Here is a 16523-nt window from a genome sequence, read left to right on the forward strand (position 1 = left end):
GGATAATAAACCTGGATTTCTTAGGAAAATCAAGGCCTCATTTCCTCCATAGGGAGGTTGCTATTTTGGGGCAAAATGCCTAGATACTGCCACTGTGCTCGTCACTGGAGAGGCTGCAGCTCCGTTGGGTAGACTGGGCAGCTGGTGGCTCTGCTTAAATATGAAAAGGAACAAGTTCCTCCATTAATGGTTCTGTTACTGAAATTCAGTGGCAAATCCAGTTAGTATTCCCCTGGCCTGACATCTTTTATATCTTGCCAGAGTTTGTTAAAAGTAGACACAGAGGACTGGGAGGGATGTGTTGCATCACTGAATAAAATCTCTGCGAAATCGTAGGCAACCAAGTGAAAACAAATTTAGCTTCCCTCTCCCAGCTTCTTGCCACTTTAATATACATAGATTGCTTCTTTTCCAAGCATTGAGCCCATGACCAAGACATGTTTACCTGGAATAAGAGAGTCTTGCTAGGAGTCCCTGCATATGCAGCTTAAAACCCCGCAGTACCGTGGAAACAAAATATCCTGGGGCAGGGGGAGCTTTTCTGCATTCACAGCAGTTAAATGTAACTGCAGGAAGCTACCCATCAGCTAGCTAAATATTTTAACATTTAAATGCCCATCATTAGCTTTCCAGGTCAGTAGCGCAGGGTGAGTAAGAGAATCACAGAATAATTTAGATCAGAGGGGACCTGTGGAGGTCACCCAGTTCAAAGCTGTTCTCCAGGCAGTGTTCAGAGCTCATTTGGGCTTTTCCTGGCCTTGTCAATCTGAGTTTAGAGCATCTCCAAGGAGGAGATTGTTTGGTGACATAATCTGAAAAGGAATTGTTTTAGGTTAGGACTTGAACATCGAAAATATTGTTCATTGCTTCATGAATGTACATTTTTCAGGAAGAGACTAGTATTAGATTCCTAGAGCTACATTTGCACGCTAGAAAAAAAAGAGTCCTTGCTCTCAGAAACGCTAAAATATGCTGTAGCCTTTCCAGGAGGAGAGCACTAGAGGACACAGCGTTGAATGCAGATTGCAGGCCAAGAGCACACAGGACGTTGTCTGAACATGTCCGGAGAAGCAACAGCCTACTGGGCAGTCACAACAACAGTTGTTTGCAAGTAACTGTATGATTAGAAGGTCAGAGGCCTGTTGTCCACTGGGATAGAAACATGGCCAAAGTAATTAAAGTAACTTTTTTTTTTTTTTTTTTTTTTTTTTTTTTAGGGGATTTACAGTTGAGATGCAAGTGGGAAAAGGAGGTCACCACTGCACCACTAGACCTGGCAATCTGGCCATGTCCAGCACAAGGAAGGAAAGATCCTCCAGCCAACTCACTGAAAGCTCTTGGTGGTTTCTAGCCCACCTGTCCTCATTCCCCGGCCAGGTTTACATCTTACAACCTTCTAGCTGTCCTCCAAAACTTCACCACCCCTAAAACCATGCTTTAAAGATTTTTATCTTTAAAGTAATTTTAAAAAATATGCAACTCTAATAAGATTATTTGTGAGCAAGACTAGATCAGTGCTTCAGTTAGACATCACAGTAATGAGTGCTCTTCTTAGGCCTGTAAAAAGGTGTACAATCACTCGTGATTTTTATAAAGATTAAGCAAACAAAAAAAAAAAAAAAAAAAAAACCCAAAGTGAGTACTGAGGAGTTTAAAGCACAGGAAACCACAGTAAAACCACTTTGGTGTTCCTGCATTTCCCCATTCTCTCTCTAAGCCCAGTAATATGAGAGGAATGTAGCATCTGCAGTTAAAATAGCAACAGTGATAACATTTACTAGAATTAAGGCAAAATTCAACTGAATTTACAAAATGATTCTTTTCCTATTATTTGGGTGAGCACAAGGGATGATATGCACAGGTTTCATCCTGTTTTAGACTGTTAAGGTCAGGCTTATCACAGTAGTAGCTACTGTGTTGGACTGCAGAGTAGTTTAATAAAATAGAGTCAAAAATGATGCTGTGGTGAATCTTGGGCGTCAGCATCATTTCTGCTGTTGTTTTAGTCCTATTGATAGGGGAGTTTTGTTATAGTTTAGGAAATGAAAGGTGACAATATAGATTTTGGTGCAGAAGCTTCTGTTGTCCTCTCTAAAACTATCTAGTTTGTCCAAAAAAAACCCCAACCAAATAAACAAACATATCAATATATACACTTATATGATTATTAATATACATATTATTATACATAAGGCACCTTATGCTTATACTTAGATCCATCAATCAACACAAAAGGTCACTTAGTTTCAACACGTGCTTGAGTTGTTTTGTTCATAAACAGAAAAATAAGGATTTGGTTTTTTCTGCACAACATTTTTTCCTCCCTACTTGGGTCTTCTTGCCAGGCAAAAGATGATCTAATCCTTTCTTTATAGCTGCAGTATTGAATAAATAATAGTATTTTTAAAGTTTTACAATATCTGTCAAAATCCCAGCCTCATTAATTGTAACAGGACAGTGATAGGCAATAAAGTACTGAGATTCCACATTCTTGTAAAAGAAAAGGAATGTAAACAGTAAATAAAACAGAAATGAAACCTACTACAGTGTGTATTGTTCTGTGCCTCTGTGATAAATTTGATTTTGTAGCCTCCAGAAAGGGTTATCAGGGTCAAATGTAAAATCGTAGAGCCTCTTGTGTTAGCTGCACCGCATATGTGACTTAAAATGGCCTTGGTCTGCCATGGAAAGAGCGTTGTAAGTGATTGGATGAACTGGATGAAAAATAACTATAACTCGCTGTATCATGTTGTCTGCAAGACTTTGTCTGGAAAAGCTTGTGCTTCTCTGCAACTATTTGGCCATATGGTGTGGAAGGTAACAGCATGGTCTAGCACTTTGCTCATAGTACGTGCTGTTTCCAAGGGCAAAAAGAAAGCCCCTCATATTTAACTGATTACAGTTAACTGATTACAGACCTTTATGATCATTTAGTGCCAGAATAATGTTTTTTTTTTCTTTTAGAAGTCTCAGCCACCACCCAAGTGGCAGTGAAAACATTAATTTGTAGCACAGCTTATTTGTTTTTTGTCTGTCACGAGTGCTTATTTATGTTGACTCAATTTAGATCAAATTCTGCTGCGTGTACGCATGCACACATATATGCTGGGGCCCAAGGAGAAAGCCTGTACCTGGATTTAATCATTGCAATGCCACATTGGCAAATTTTAATCTGTTCTACAAGCAAGAAAGGGTCTATCCACACACAGGTTCAGATATCCTTATGCCTYGAGTGTAACTTCAATGTCTTCAGGTATTTTTCATTAAAGTGTGTCAGTATAATTCACTTTGTGCCAGATTTTGGGACAACCTAATTGTGCAAGAATAGATTGGTGATTTTGAACATGAGCAGGTACCGGATAGATACCAGAGCCCGTTTAAGGAGGATATGACAGAGAAGATGGATGAATACTAGGGATGAAGAGCAGGAAGGAAAGGTGTCTGAACGTGAGCGAGATGTCCAGACTGCCATTACGGTGTGAAGAGCCAAGGATACTGACCAGTTCAGCCCATCTAAAGGAGACGTGTGTATACCTCGTCAGCTAAACAGCTCGTTAGGCTCCACTACCTCACTGGTAACTTAGACCTACCTGATACAAATAGCTCTATATCCCTGGAGCTGTATCCTTCCCAAGGGATTAATTCASTTAGTAAAACATGGACCTCTGGTGTGACTGAGGCTGAGGTATCTACTAGAGACTTGTGCTGTTCTGGAYTCGTAGCAGGAGGCCAGACTGCAAACCCTACATGATACTGGGCCCTACGTGACATTGGGCTTCCATATGTAGGCAACTGAATCATACCCTGATTCCCTTGGTGGGGAAGTGTCTCCCCATACATCTATATGGTTGGATTCTTTCAACAGCTACACTGATTTCAGTCAATAGAAAAGATGGGYCTGGTGCACTACTGAGCACCACTGAGAGGAGATGTTCAAGGTACTACATTTTTCACACACAGGCTCTTTTTCAGAGTTCATATATGCCTAGGACAGACACCCTTGAACGATGGCTTTAAGCAACTCATGAACTTTGTCAGAATTTCTCATTTGTGGATCCTGCTGTAGGTGCAAATCTGGGGCTAGTGCAGTTTGCTTGTTTGCAGCCACAGGCTGTTCCCACAAAAGGTAAACTGGGCTGCTAAATCAGTRCCACATGTCTCGGGCAGTGCTGGGTACAGCATGTCCTATCTCCGCCTGTAAATTTAGGCCTGTGCTTCTATTCTTAGCTATATACATCTCAATCAGTGAAAATATGGATTCTATTTGGCTTTGTTTCTATACAGAGCAGGCTGCCATCTACTTTATTCAATGACAAATACTTGGTTTCTCTTGATAAAATCTCTATACACTCCATAAAAATTTAATTATCTGCAATAAAACACATTGTGCCGGGACAGATCAAAGACAATACATTTATTAAACTTTGAGAAAAACAAACAAAACACTGACGTCAGGAAAGTTAAATAGAAACTGAAAGACATAAATCTTCTGACCAGCATTTAATGGCTTGTGTGACCAGTAAAGTACCAAAATGACATTCTGAGTTTGATTGAGGTATTTTATCTCTTTTTGGCAATAGAAACAGAGTAAGAAATTTCTTCCAAACACACACATAGGCATTAATTGTATTAGTGTCTATCTCCTATGAAATTTTATATGAAAGTAAATAATGTAGCAGTTAGAAAAATATAGCAGCAAATTAGCAGAATACCTAATGCACATTTACCATGAAGTCTGTGCTAACCTTAAAAATCCCTCCCAGTAGTTGGGCCCGGTCCTGTAGCCCTTGGTCACCAGCAGAGCTTCAGTGGATTCACTGGGAGGCATCACGAGGGAGAGCCATATTCGCTGCCCTTCACAAATTTCTATTCGGGGAAGAGAAAGGAAATGAAGATGCCTATTTGCTTTCTAAGTAGTGCTTCTGCTACGATGGTACTATGGCCTGCTAGGGTAACTTCTGAAGCAATAACTGCTCATTGCAAAGCTCTGGAAAGTTCCTAATATACTTAAGAACAAGAAGCTTCCCCACTGCGTTTTGTTTTTCTCTGCTTTCCTCCTGAAAACCTGCCTAACAAAGTCAGAGGAGATGCTGCTAGGCCACAAAAAAGAGAGCAACGCTTTGGATCAACACTGTTTGATTCTCTTGATCCAGTGAAGTCATTAAACCCAGTATAGCTTCAAAAATGAACTGCTGGCCAAATCCTGAAGTCCTTATCTCTTTAATCAATACTTTATGTGGCACAAACTAATGACTGTAGTGATAGCTTTGGCTCTAAGAGGGCTTCAGAACTTGGTCAAATGTGAAAAGATTATGCTGCTAAATCACTAGAGCTTATTCATGTGTGTTTCAAAATGGTTCAATGAAAGTGTAGCTCTACASTGTTACATCCTGTGGTCAACAAAAACTTGCTCATAAAAAAGTATATTATTAGTATTAACCAGGATCGGATGGAGCAGAAAATATAATTTGCCCAAATATTCTGTGTATTTTCAAGTTTTCTACAAAACTTTGAATTTATTGTCTATTTCTATATTACTGTAAGAAAGTAATAGGATCAGTTACTTTAAGTTCCTACAATATTTCAAAACTTCTCTATAGGTTTCTTTGGAGGTAWAAAATGGCTCTGTAAAAAATCTTTTTTTTTTTCTTTTTGCTCCAAATAAAACTTTTATAAAGCAGAAAATACTTTTCTAATATTGCAGCAATTACATTGCTTAGATGGGGTCATCATAATTAAACTACAGTGTGTAGTGTAATATAAAACATTTATGCTTTTATGACTAAAATATTAAAATATATTCTATTAATTTATATAAATCAAAATAAATGTGTTCTTTATTCGAACTACTTTTGTTTTTTTTTCACCTATATGTTCAGTTTCCAATTACTGATATAAAGATCTTTGCCAACAGCGTGATTTTTATTAAACTCTTAGACTTTAAACCACCTGATTTTTTTAGCTTTATCAAAAAGCATGATTTACTGTACATTAAACATAGTTATTTCAATGCTTAGTATCACAAAAATCAACACCCACAATAACAAGACAGTCACTGCTAGTAAAACAGCCTCAAGACAAATTCATAGATAATATTTACAGAACACAACAGGAATATTTTGATGAATATTTTATGTCTCAACATTTCAGATAAAATTATAACAACCACAAGAAAACTTCTAAACTTCATTTTGGTTTCAGCATACAAGCCCAAGCTGACTCTCTGCCGTGAAATACTGCGTACACCTCRTCGGAGAAGAGCTATGGCATGATTTTGTTCAGTTGGTCTGTGCTCACGTAGCCACAAGACACGTTAAATTCCTTGTCTGGCACAGGCAGCGCCGTTGCGTTGAGCACAAGGCCTTGCGGAGAGTGAACTATATGAATAGAAGTATAGTCTGGGACAGGCATCTCCACGCTTGGGGGTTCTGCTGCAGGCCCCCCCAGGTTGACCCCAGTAGTGGTAAGGCTCTCTGTGGTGAAGTAAGCGTCCTCGTGACAGCTCTGCTCCTGAGGAGTGCGTGGCTCCTCCTCCGAGCGCGCAGTCACCCCAATGCACTTCTTCACGTCTGCCTCACAGAAGTAGGCACTGTCCATGGTGAAGCTTTGTTCGGCACAGCCCTCACACTCCACTCTCTCCACCTTGGATTTCTGCCCGGGAGAGAGGACAACACTGCCTGCTGGAGTAATATCACTCACTTGCGCATAGAAGTCAGTATTTGCCAGGGAATTCTGGTTACTTAGCTGGGTGTGGACCGGGGGACTGGCTGCTTCAACGCTGTCGGCAAAAGGTGGCCACGGCTCATTATTTTCACACGGAATTTTAGCATTTTTTGTATTAGGCTCTTGGGTGTCTGTATCTAGGATTAGACTAGGAAGTGACTCGTTATCTTTCCTATCAAGGCACAAGAGATCTTCTTTCTCAGTTATCTTTTTGATCTGATCAATATCGGAGATGGCATCACATGTGTCACTAGCACTGAAGTCTGTCTCTGGAATATCWGGTTCACAACAACTGGCCCGTCCAGAATCATCATCCTTTGCCCCCAGGCAACTGTGTGATTTCAGATGATCATCAGTTAGGAGCCGGTCGGTATCTGAACCTCTGTTCTTTTCATCAGGGTCCTCTATGTCCAACTCTATGAACTCAACCCACAAGTCGTCGTTGTACAGCTGCGTCTTGTAGCTGTCATGGCTGGCTAAGATGGAGTTCACTTCATCCAGCTTTCCTTTCTGTAAAGCAAGAAAAAATGAATGTTATCATGGGACAAGTGAACATGTTTGTGCTTTTTGAGATGTTAACTTAAGGGAAGATAAGTGTAGCTGATGTAATAGCTGCCAGGTCAGTTCCTCTGTACTTTATAAAACCACATTTATGGCAACTCCCTTCACTTCACGCTTTCTTTCTGTAAAACTGTTCTGCCTGGAGAACAATTCTCACCTGGTACTACTGCAATGAGTCTCACTCTGAAGACTTTAGATCATAACATTACCTTTAGGAGATCAGGGTCAATCCCTTTAATCTTTGGAACTGGCACAGGAGGAAAAATCAGCATTTTTAATCTGGAAAAAAAAAAGATTTTTTTTTTTAGCTCGAAATGCTTTTTTATGTTGCAAAACAAAGAAATTTTACATTGCACTTAGACTTATTTACTTCAAAACTGAAATGTTTGAGGATTCAATTTAAAATCATRCTAACGAGAAGGATTGTTTCCTTCTCCCCTTCAAAATAAAAAAAAAAAGCTTTTTGCAGTCTGCCTTGTTGAAATCACATACATTTATGCTGGACTCCACTTCAGACTCCATTTTTGATTATTTAATGGTCTATAAAAGGAGAGTAAATTCTAAGAGTACTGTCAATAATTACCCTTTTTACATAATTTTCAAAGGAACCCAATGCAAGCCTCACTGTTCTGAGTGACTCTCCTCTTTTTTCAGGGACAAAGCAGTCTTGCAGACAGCCAACAAATGCAAATAAGGGAAAAGAATTAGAGGAGTTACTGAAAAAGAAAAGAAACACCACCACAAAAAAATCAGGCTAATATTTTGCCATCACTGTGATGCCTTTGTCTTCCAAATTATTAATGTAGCAAGTAATTTATAAAAATGTCAGCCTGGGTTTTATCCTTGTAGAGAGAACTAGCCACTTGGCTAACGCGTAATTGCTCAGTATAGGAACAGATATTATTCCAGTCCTTCATAAAACAAGTAAATTTCAAAGTTCATGAGAAAAAAAAGCAAAACAAAACAGAAAGATGATTCACCATTAATAATAATCCAATATCAGTGGCTCATGCCTGTCACCTCCGTTTTACCTGTGTGCTTCTTTTGCAATGCAGGAACTCTACTTTCTGAAAGGAAAATCTATCATTCTCTTTATACTGCCTCACTTGCCTACTTCAGAAGGTAAACTATGAGAATAGAAGAACCAAATCCAAGTACTAGTTTTGCTGTATAGCTAATTACTTTGGTGAAGACCAGGAAGGATCTGAGGGGTCTTAAGAAGTGCTAGAGAAAGGTTTAGGTACCTTCTGCCAACCCGTGGAAGGCCCAGACTCCCTAGGTATTAAATTTCTTTGGCAGTAAGTGAGAATGGTGGCCAAAATCCCAGTAACTCTCCCGTTGCTCCCTGGAGGGGCTGTGCTTGCTGAGCTCTGGCCATGCTCTCGCCATGCTCTCAGAGCAGCTCCAGGACACAGCACTGCATTGACAAAACAGATGAAAATGTCTGCCTCTCATTGCCTGAAGAAACTGTTCAGGAGTGAGACCTGGGCTCAGTTTCTTATCTTCAGATAGTTCAAAACTGCATCTCAATTTTACAGAGAATGAGTTAATTGCTACAGCTAGGACAGTTCTCCTACAGAGCCCTGTTTGGGTCTAGCGATGTCAAAGTTGAGGGGGATAAGAATTGGTATCTGGTAGCCTGCAGCCGCAGGAGCAAGCTGAACCCTGGTATTTTGCATTACAGGAGATCTATGCATCTCCTCCTCCATGGAAGGAGGACTTTGACTCCACTACAGTCAAAGGGTTCTGGCTAACAAGTCCAGAAAAACTTTCCAGATAAAGGACCCTCAGTGGAGGAAAGCCTCCTCTGAGATTCATGAAGAGCATCTAAGGTCCAAAGGAGCTGTGATCAGATATGCTTCAGCCTTCAGGATTTTGTGACCAAGACGAAGCCACTCCTTGCTCAGAGTGTTGACTTGAGCAAGCTCCAGGTCCTACGTGTGAGCTGCTCTCTCCCCATTCTGATGCATCTAGATTTTCTTATACCTTGCATCAAAAGTCTTGATGTTCTAAACCTGGATGCTGTTGCAGCCTGAATGGCTGCCTAAAAGTCAAGCATTGGCAAAGCTTTGAGCTGCTTCCCTATGTTTCTTCTCAGAGCTAGCTCAAACTGCACCCATTGCTCCATCTTGTTCTCATTTCAATGATTTGCTGTCATGCTGGTATGAGAACAACCATCAGTGTTCATTTTCAGAGCATATATATGAGTCCACTGACAGGCATGGGGGATGGACTGTGATATTGCTCCATAATGTAGGATGAGGCTGCCATGACATCCAAACGGAATTAGTTCTGCCCAAACCCGTCCCTGAACACACATTTGAGGCAATGAATTTGCTTTGAAACCATTGTGTCATTTTTATAAACGACACAATCCTGAGCTTTGTTTTGTTTTAGTCATTTGTAGGAGCAGCAATCTGTTCACAGAGACCAAATACTGCTTTATGACTAAAGCTCTTTCCCTTGGCTCAGTGAAGGAACAGTGATCATCTGAACAGACTAACAACAAGAAATATATTGACAGATGTTTGGTGCCATTTTTGAACAAAAGTGGGTAAACCAGTATTTACAAAACTTCAACAGCCTAAAAACCTAATCTCATTCAGAGCCTTCAGTAAATTAGCCAAACAAATGCTGTACTATAACAGTGTTCTGCAATCCAAAGGGTACAGGATTCCCACTCAGACTCCCACTGCTCAAGGCTCAGTGCTTATAAATGCCAGCATCCATGTAGCTTAAGAGGATGGGAAACAATTCCAAAATAGCTTTTAGTCCCACAAATTGAAAGGAAGGGAGGAAGGGAGGGAGGGAGGGAGGAAGGAAGGAAGGAAGGAAGGAAGGAAGGAAGGAAGGAAGGAAGGAAGGAAGGAAGGGAGGGAGGGAGGGAGGGAGGGAGGGAGGGAAACAGCCTATTTTTTAAACTACAAGTTAAAAAGAACTGATAGATGAAAACTGCCCACCTTGGTTGTTTAGACAACAGAACTAAGATCACTGTTACAGCCAGCCCACATGCTCCGAAGATGACGACTAAGAACCAGGGAAACTCTATTTCTGTAACAACAGAACAAAAATTTATCAGCAGGAATCTGCACCTCTGTTGCATCTTTAATTTTAACCTTCTCTTCAGCTGCCCAAAGGTTCCAAAGCTATAAAAAAAAAAACAACAAGGGAATTTCTGGTTACTTCAATGTAAAAACTTTGTAATAAGCAGAAACAAAAAGACCCTTTCAGTCTCAATGGCTTCTGTATTGCATTTGTGAGTCWACTTGGATCCTTGCAGAAACAGACTGAGTTTTTAATGTAAACAAAATCCTAGCAGAGACAACATAATAAGCAAAAACAGTCATGAGAGGAAYGCTCTGCCTGCCTGGAGCGTGCGAGTAGCTGTGACACTGTGTAACGCCGCAGACCACGGTACTGCCTCTGCCGGCCAGCACGGMGTGAACGCTATTTATAGTGTGGAACTCCACTGAATCACAGGCAATCCATCCCTCTCTCCCAGAAACTAAAACATGGCTGTGTCAAAAATCACAGTGCTAACTCTTTCTATGGTGGACTACTAATTTTATGTTGTGAGCAGTGTCAAATGCAAAAAAAAAAAAAAAAAAACCCCTCTTTCTTTTCCTCTTTCCATTTACATTGGATAATGTTACAAGGAGAGAATGTAGCTGACTGATAAAAGTGGTTTGGTAGGAATAAAGAATAATGCTGATAAATGTTTTCTCTCTTAAATACTGGCAATTACATCATACTCAAGCTGGTACTGTAGAAAACACAATGCAGAAAAAATTATTCTGGCTGTAGTCTTAGAATATTCTCGTTTGTTTCCAGTGTTAAGTTTCCTATAAAAACTTCATTTATTTTTGTGCCCAAGAAATACTGGATTGGGCATTTTATGGTTCTATATTTGAATATAAATATATGGCCTTTTGGAAAAAAATACTTTCAGGTAGTGGTTCTAGTTCTCTGTTCATAGTTGAGATTTTGACTGGAAATCTTTTATGCAGATAGGCCTATCTTAGATTGTTCCCAATTTTGATAAAAGAGAAGCAGTAGCTCCTTGCCATGGCAGTGAGAGCTGTGAATATCCCGCTGTGCTGCTTTGAAAGACTGGAAGATTACATTCAAATTTAAATGCTTTAAAAAAAAATCAAATTTACTTCTATGTTCTTAAAGGTGAAGTTCCAAAGAATCAAAAATAAATTTCGTCACACCAGAGTATCCTGTCTCAATTTTCTTGTGCAGAATTCCCAACTTAGCCCCAGTTCAACAACTCAATACATAGAGAGGAARCTATCCATGAAATCAGATCACTGCTGCTTTGTGATAATTACAGATATTTGTGWTGTAGTGACTGAGGAAAACTGTGCAAGTATGACCACTTAGACTTTCAGAGTATTTTCATTTTGTTCCTATGAAAATTGTGACAAGTTCAGATTGATTTARGGTAACAAAAATAATTCCTGGTGTTCTGATAAAACAGGAATAAAAATATTAATATAAAAAAGATAAAAAAGGGGGCATCTAGCCAGATTTTGAAAGATAAGAGTTATGATTGGTTTTATTTAACACCTCCACTAATATTCCAGACAACAAAGTCTGTTAAAAGAATGTGCTAAAGAGATCATATTTTGAAGAACAGGTTTAGTACCTCAGACCTGAAAATTCTTTAGGATAAGGCACTACCTCATGCTTTTAACAGAGCAAAGGTCGTTTCTCTACCCAGRAGTTGTTTCTTCTTCTGTCTTATTTAATAGCACTTTAAAAGCAAGTACAAACACGAAGGAGGCAAACTCTGTCCCTGCTAGTTTAAGGCTCATCAGGAAAGCACAGCATAATTCTAATAACAAACTCAGGCAGCTGTATGGAAGGGACAATTYTCTGCCTTACTTTTAAAGTGATCAGTTTACACAATGAAGTGTGAGATTTAATTGTTGCTATTTTAGACCCTATGTGGACAACAGCAATTATTGTTTCGGGTTTTTGAAGTTATCTATATTTTTGCTCTCGGAAGAGCTGTGATTTTTTCCTGAGTTTATTTCTGAACACATATATGAAAGTTATACATTCTCAATCCCACCAAATGAATTTCACTTAGTAGGCTGAATTAGCAATATATTCAAGTATAAAACATAAAAGGAAAGAATAAATAAATAAATAGAAAGACAAAAAAATACAGTAATGCTTACAAAAACACTTTGCTACTTTTTGCTTCTTTACCTTCAGGACAATGAACAAGTTCAAGGCCTGCTTGAGAAAAAGATACATAAAGGATTTCACTGAACTCCCCAAATTTTTCAGAGGTACGTTGTCTTGATCGAACTCTTATCTCATAATCTCTTCCCGTCTTCAGAGAATACAGTGGGACCATTGTGGAGAGCCTGGGTTCTAACTGTAAAGAAAGAACGACTGTGGTTTGTTTGTTTGAGTTGCACTTGCAAACTTAGCTCAAAAATTAGCATTCAAAGGCATGTTTGCCACCTGGAACTTGTAAAGGCACCACAAGAAGAGTTCAGAGAAAATTCACACCATTTACTTTGGAGTTAGTAGCCACCAGGCTCTGCTGTGATTTAGGAGATGGGGAGGGAGAATCCAAGTTCTCTGTAAGTCCAGTCAATGAAACAAAGCAGCTGTGCCCACATACACGGCAAGTAGGTGGTGTGAATATCTCCCAATGATCTTATCAAGTTGTAAACCTTTTTCTTTTTTTTTTCTGTTATAACACAGCATTACCAACTTCACAGTGCCAAAAAACTTGTTCAAATAACATGAAAGTCCTAAAACTACTGCAATCCCCATTACAGATTCTGTTTTAAGAAGGAAAATGAATTAAAGGCCTCTTAGACAAATGCGTTAGAATCTGCCTTTTTTTTTTTTTTTTTTTGGTAAGACTGCATAGCTTCCAAGATTTTAAAGTATATATAAGTCAAGTAACGCTTAGAGACAATGGTAGAGCTGGGATCATACCACAGTTCTAAAGACTTTTACATTTAAGCATTAACTGCAACATACTTGGATATTGCTGCATATGGAGGTTTTAATATGTGAAATCTCTCCTTATACTCCTATATTTTCTCACACTATACTCTTATATCTCCTTAYACTCCACATATTTTCTTACATTAACACACCAGCACAAGCACACAAAAAAGAAGGAAAATGTACACAAAATATAAATACACATGGCAGAGGGAACACCATCTACACACTAGTCCATTTTACTTATTTCATGCTATGAAGTCAGAAAGAAAGAATATGCTAAATTTTTTGCACGAGATGTTTTTACTGAGATATCTAAAGGAGATTCTTATGACAGGGATGATAGGGCACTAATGCCCAGGACAGCAGTGGCCAAAGCACTTGGAAAGCGCACTATATAGACCAAAATGGAGACCTGGAAAATATGAAGTGTAATTACTGCAGCTGTGTAATTTAAATGACCTCAGCTTGCTAGAGGTACAAGACGCACTTCAGAAAGTGCTAATAAGGAATAGCATATTTGATCAGAGGGATCAAATCAATTGAAAACTATGAGAGACACCTGATGAAAGGTAACCAAAAAAATGAATGGCAGTGCATAGGAAACTCATTTAGGCAATTTAGGCCCTGGTTTTAACTGTCCCTGGCGGAAAGCAGAGTGAAAACWGGGCGAAGCGCCGAACCAGGGCTCAGTTGAGAGAGTGCAAGGCATGGGCAGCACGAGGTGGGCGCCCACACAGCCCCGTGCTCCGTGGGGATGGCGGCCTGGCTGCCCAGCGCATTCCTCCCCCAAACAACCCCCCAGCACATCAGGCTGTGCTGCCCTAAGAACACTGCAATGCAAAACTGACCTTTTCCAGCAAAAAAACAACGAGATATGAGAGCTAGCAGCAAGTYCCCCCTAGACCAGTCTTCCTCACAGAGGACTGACTTGTGGTCATCAGTGACATCCCACAGGAGGTAGATTTGGGCCTGATTTTTTTTTGTGAATAAATGAAAAGTTCAACCCAATCTAAACTATGGTAACTACTAGAGRAGAAGTAGACTTTCAAGATTCTCTACCTTGCATATATTTTTAGGCTCTTCATAGTTACCCACTCACTCCTAGATCATCCCTCTTCACTATTCTTCATATGATAAGCGAGTTTCCATACCTCATTAGGAGAACACCACAGCCTCACAGAGACCGTGTAACTGTTGCTCCTCATAATGAGCAAACTTGCACTGCCATTAGAGGGGACAGACGTTCAGTCTAGTGAGGGAAATGGGCAACACTTCAAGGTAAGATAAGAAATTTGAAAAGGTACTCAACAAATAGCTCATAACAACAGCAAAAGCTTTGCAAAAGTAGCTACATTAAATTTGTACTACTGTCKCATGAACAGTGGCTAAATGAGGATGAGGATTTTATTGTTTTAGGAAGTTGCTCGGGAAATTATTTAGATTCTTTCAACACTGTGATTAACCTTGCAGTACTTTATTAATTAAATAATGTTTAATCCCTCTACCAATATGTAAGCTACATAGTTTCAGTTATCAAATGGACTGAAAGAAGCAGGTACAAAATACATGGGAAAAAAACAGGTTCATCCACCAAAGACCATAAAATAATTTCACAAACCAGCCTGATTGGGTGAGTACCGTAAATTTGTTTTTGTATCAATTACATGTAGAAAGCTTTATGTCAAATGCAAGTAGCCAGAGATCATCCTTYGTGTATAAAACTAGTAATTTAAAAATTGAAAATGTGACTTTCCATCTATCATATAGTAGCTCCATAYATCTACCAATAGTACCTCGTTACTGCCTCAACATTTATTTTACAAGATATCTGCAGAAAGGAATGCGAAGAACAAAATCACAGCTCCACTTTTGCCTGCTGCTATTGTCTTAGTCCAGACAATATTTTGTCTAGAAATTCCACTTTTGTGTTCTAATTGATAGTTTTGCAAGGAATTACGCCATGCTGAGTAAGTTGAAAGGCAGGATAATACCCGATACAGCTCCAACAGAACATGACCAGGGATACTATTTCTTGAGGCAAGCAGTGCATTTAGCAATTCCTTAAAGATTTTCTGAAAGAAAGAAGATGGAACTTCAAGTCTTTGCCCCTTCCAGGAAGAACTAGTCTCAAGACATACTGGAATTACTGAGTGTAATGGAACTAGCAAAGAGATTTATTAGTGTGTTTGTATGATTGATAGCTAAAGGCTCATAAAAAAAATCTAGACCTGGCATTTTTAAAGAGGTAATTGCATTGCCATCTTCTTTTGTAAGTCTCGTACAAAACCCTACAGGCTTTCAAGTTGTTCCTGTATTGATTTATTGCCTAAATTTAACCCATTAGTAGGCTTTAAGATATAGATGGTACACAGTACACAGTACACAGTGTATACAGTAAATAAATAGAGCCAAACTCAGTACACAGAAATTCAGACAAGGAAAAGTTAGGAAATATTATAGACATTATAAGCCTTGCTTGACTATGGACTTACTAATAAGAAATAATCAGAAAAAGTTAGCATTAAAAAGGGTTGGAAGTGAGAAGAGGTCAAAGGCCTTCCACAGATGTGGCCAAAAAAATCAGCTTGGCTACAAATATTTCACTCGGTAAATCTGTCTTTTATAAATAAAGATCAATTCTTGAGTGATATCTGCATTCCTTCTGCCAGTTATCTCATTCCTATACATAAAATGATACAAAAAAAAGTTTTACTTTTCTACTCTGGAATCATGTTCATATTTCATCGAGCTGATGTTTAGGAAGAAGTCCCTATATCCAAATGTTCTGCAACACGCTGACATTTAGCCCAGACATTCAGGCAAGCAGAATACAATTTTTTTCCCCATAATAGGAAAAATAACTTCATGAGAAATTAGTGATCTTCAAAAGAAAACTTAAAAGATTCAGAGTATAAACTTTTTTTTTTCCAAGTCCTATTATAGACACATTTTTTACATTGCTTTCTTGTATGGAACTTACATGACTTATCTATGTTTCATTGGTTGTATTTATAAAAATTAAATTATAAGTATTTTCTTCTTAAATCTTTTTTTTTTTCATATATACTAGAATTTTACAGATACCTTGGAAAATCTGAGCAGACACTGCGACATTTCCCAAGAATAAAATACCTATGCCAACTATTATAAGTATGCATGCACTGTTTCAAACAGTTGAGATTTAAGAAATCAATAGAGAAATATTTTATCCTTGAAAAACTTACATATATCTGATTATTACTATACTTCCTAATCTA

General features: G+C 38.8%; 1 protein-coding gene across 1 annotated transcript in view; it reads right to left on the reverse strand.

Annotated features, from left to right (window-relative positions):
- Positions 1–5872: 5872 nt before the first annotated feature.
- The window catches only part of GHR (growth hormone receptor), a 103646-nt gene continuing 92995 nt past the window's right edge, over positions 5873–16523 (reverse strand). Inside the window, exons 7-10 of the mRNA XM_026037715.1 lie at positions 12505–12676; positions 10245–10335; positions 7494–7563; positions 5873–7233 (exon numbers count right to left, since the gene is read on the reverse strand). Of these exons, the coding sequence (XP_025893500.1) occupies positions 6262–7233; positions 7494–7563; positions 10245–10335; positions 12505–12676 (1305 nt within the window). The 3' untranslated portion in view covers positions 5873–6261. The remainder of the gene's footprint in view (positions 7234–7493; positions 7564–10244; positions 10336–12504; positions 12677–16523) is intronic.

This window comes from Nothoprocta perdicaria, unplaced genomic scaffold (genome assembly GCF_003342845.1).
Source record: "Nothoprocta perdicaria isolate Ctin4 unplaced genomic scaffold, notPer1 scaffold_1, whole genome shotgun sequence".
Classification (NCBI taxonomy): domain Eukaryota; kingdom Metazoa; phylum Chordata; class Aves; order Tinamiformes; family Tinamidae; genus Nothoprocta; species Nothoprocta perdicaria.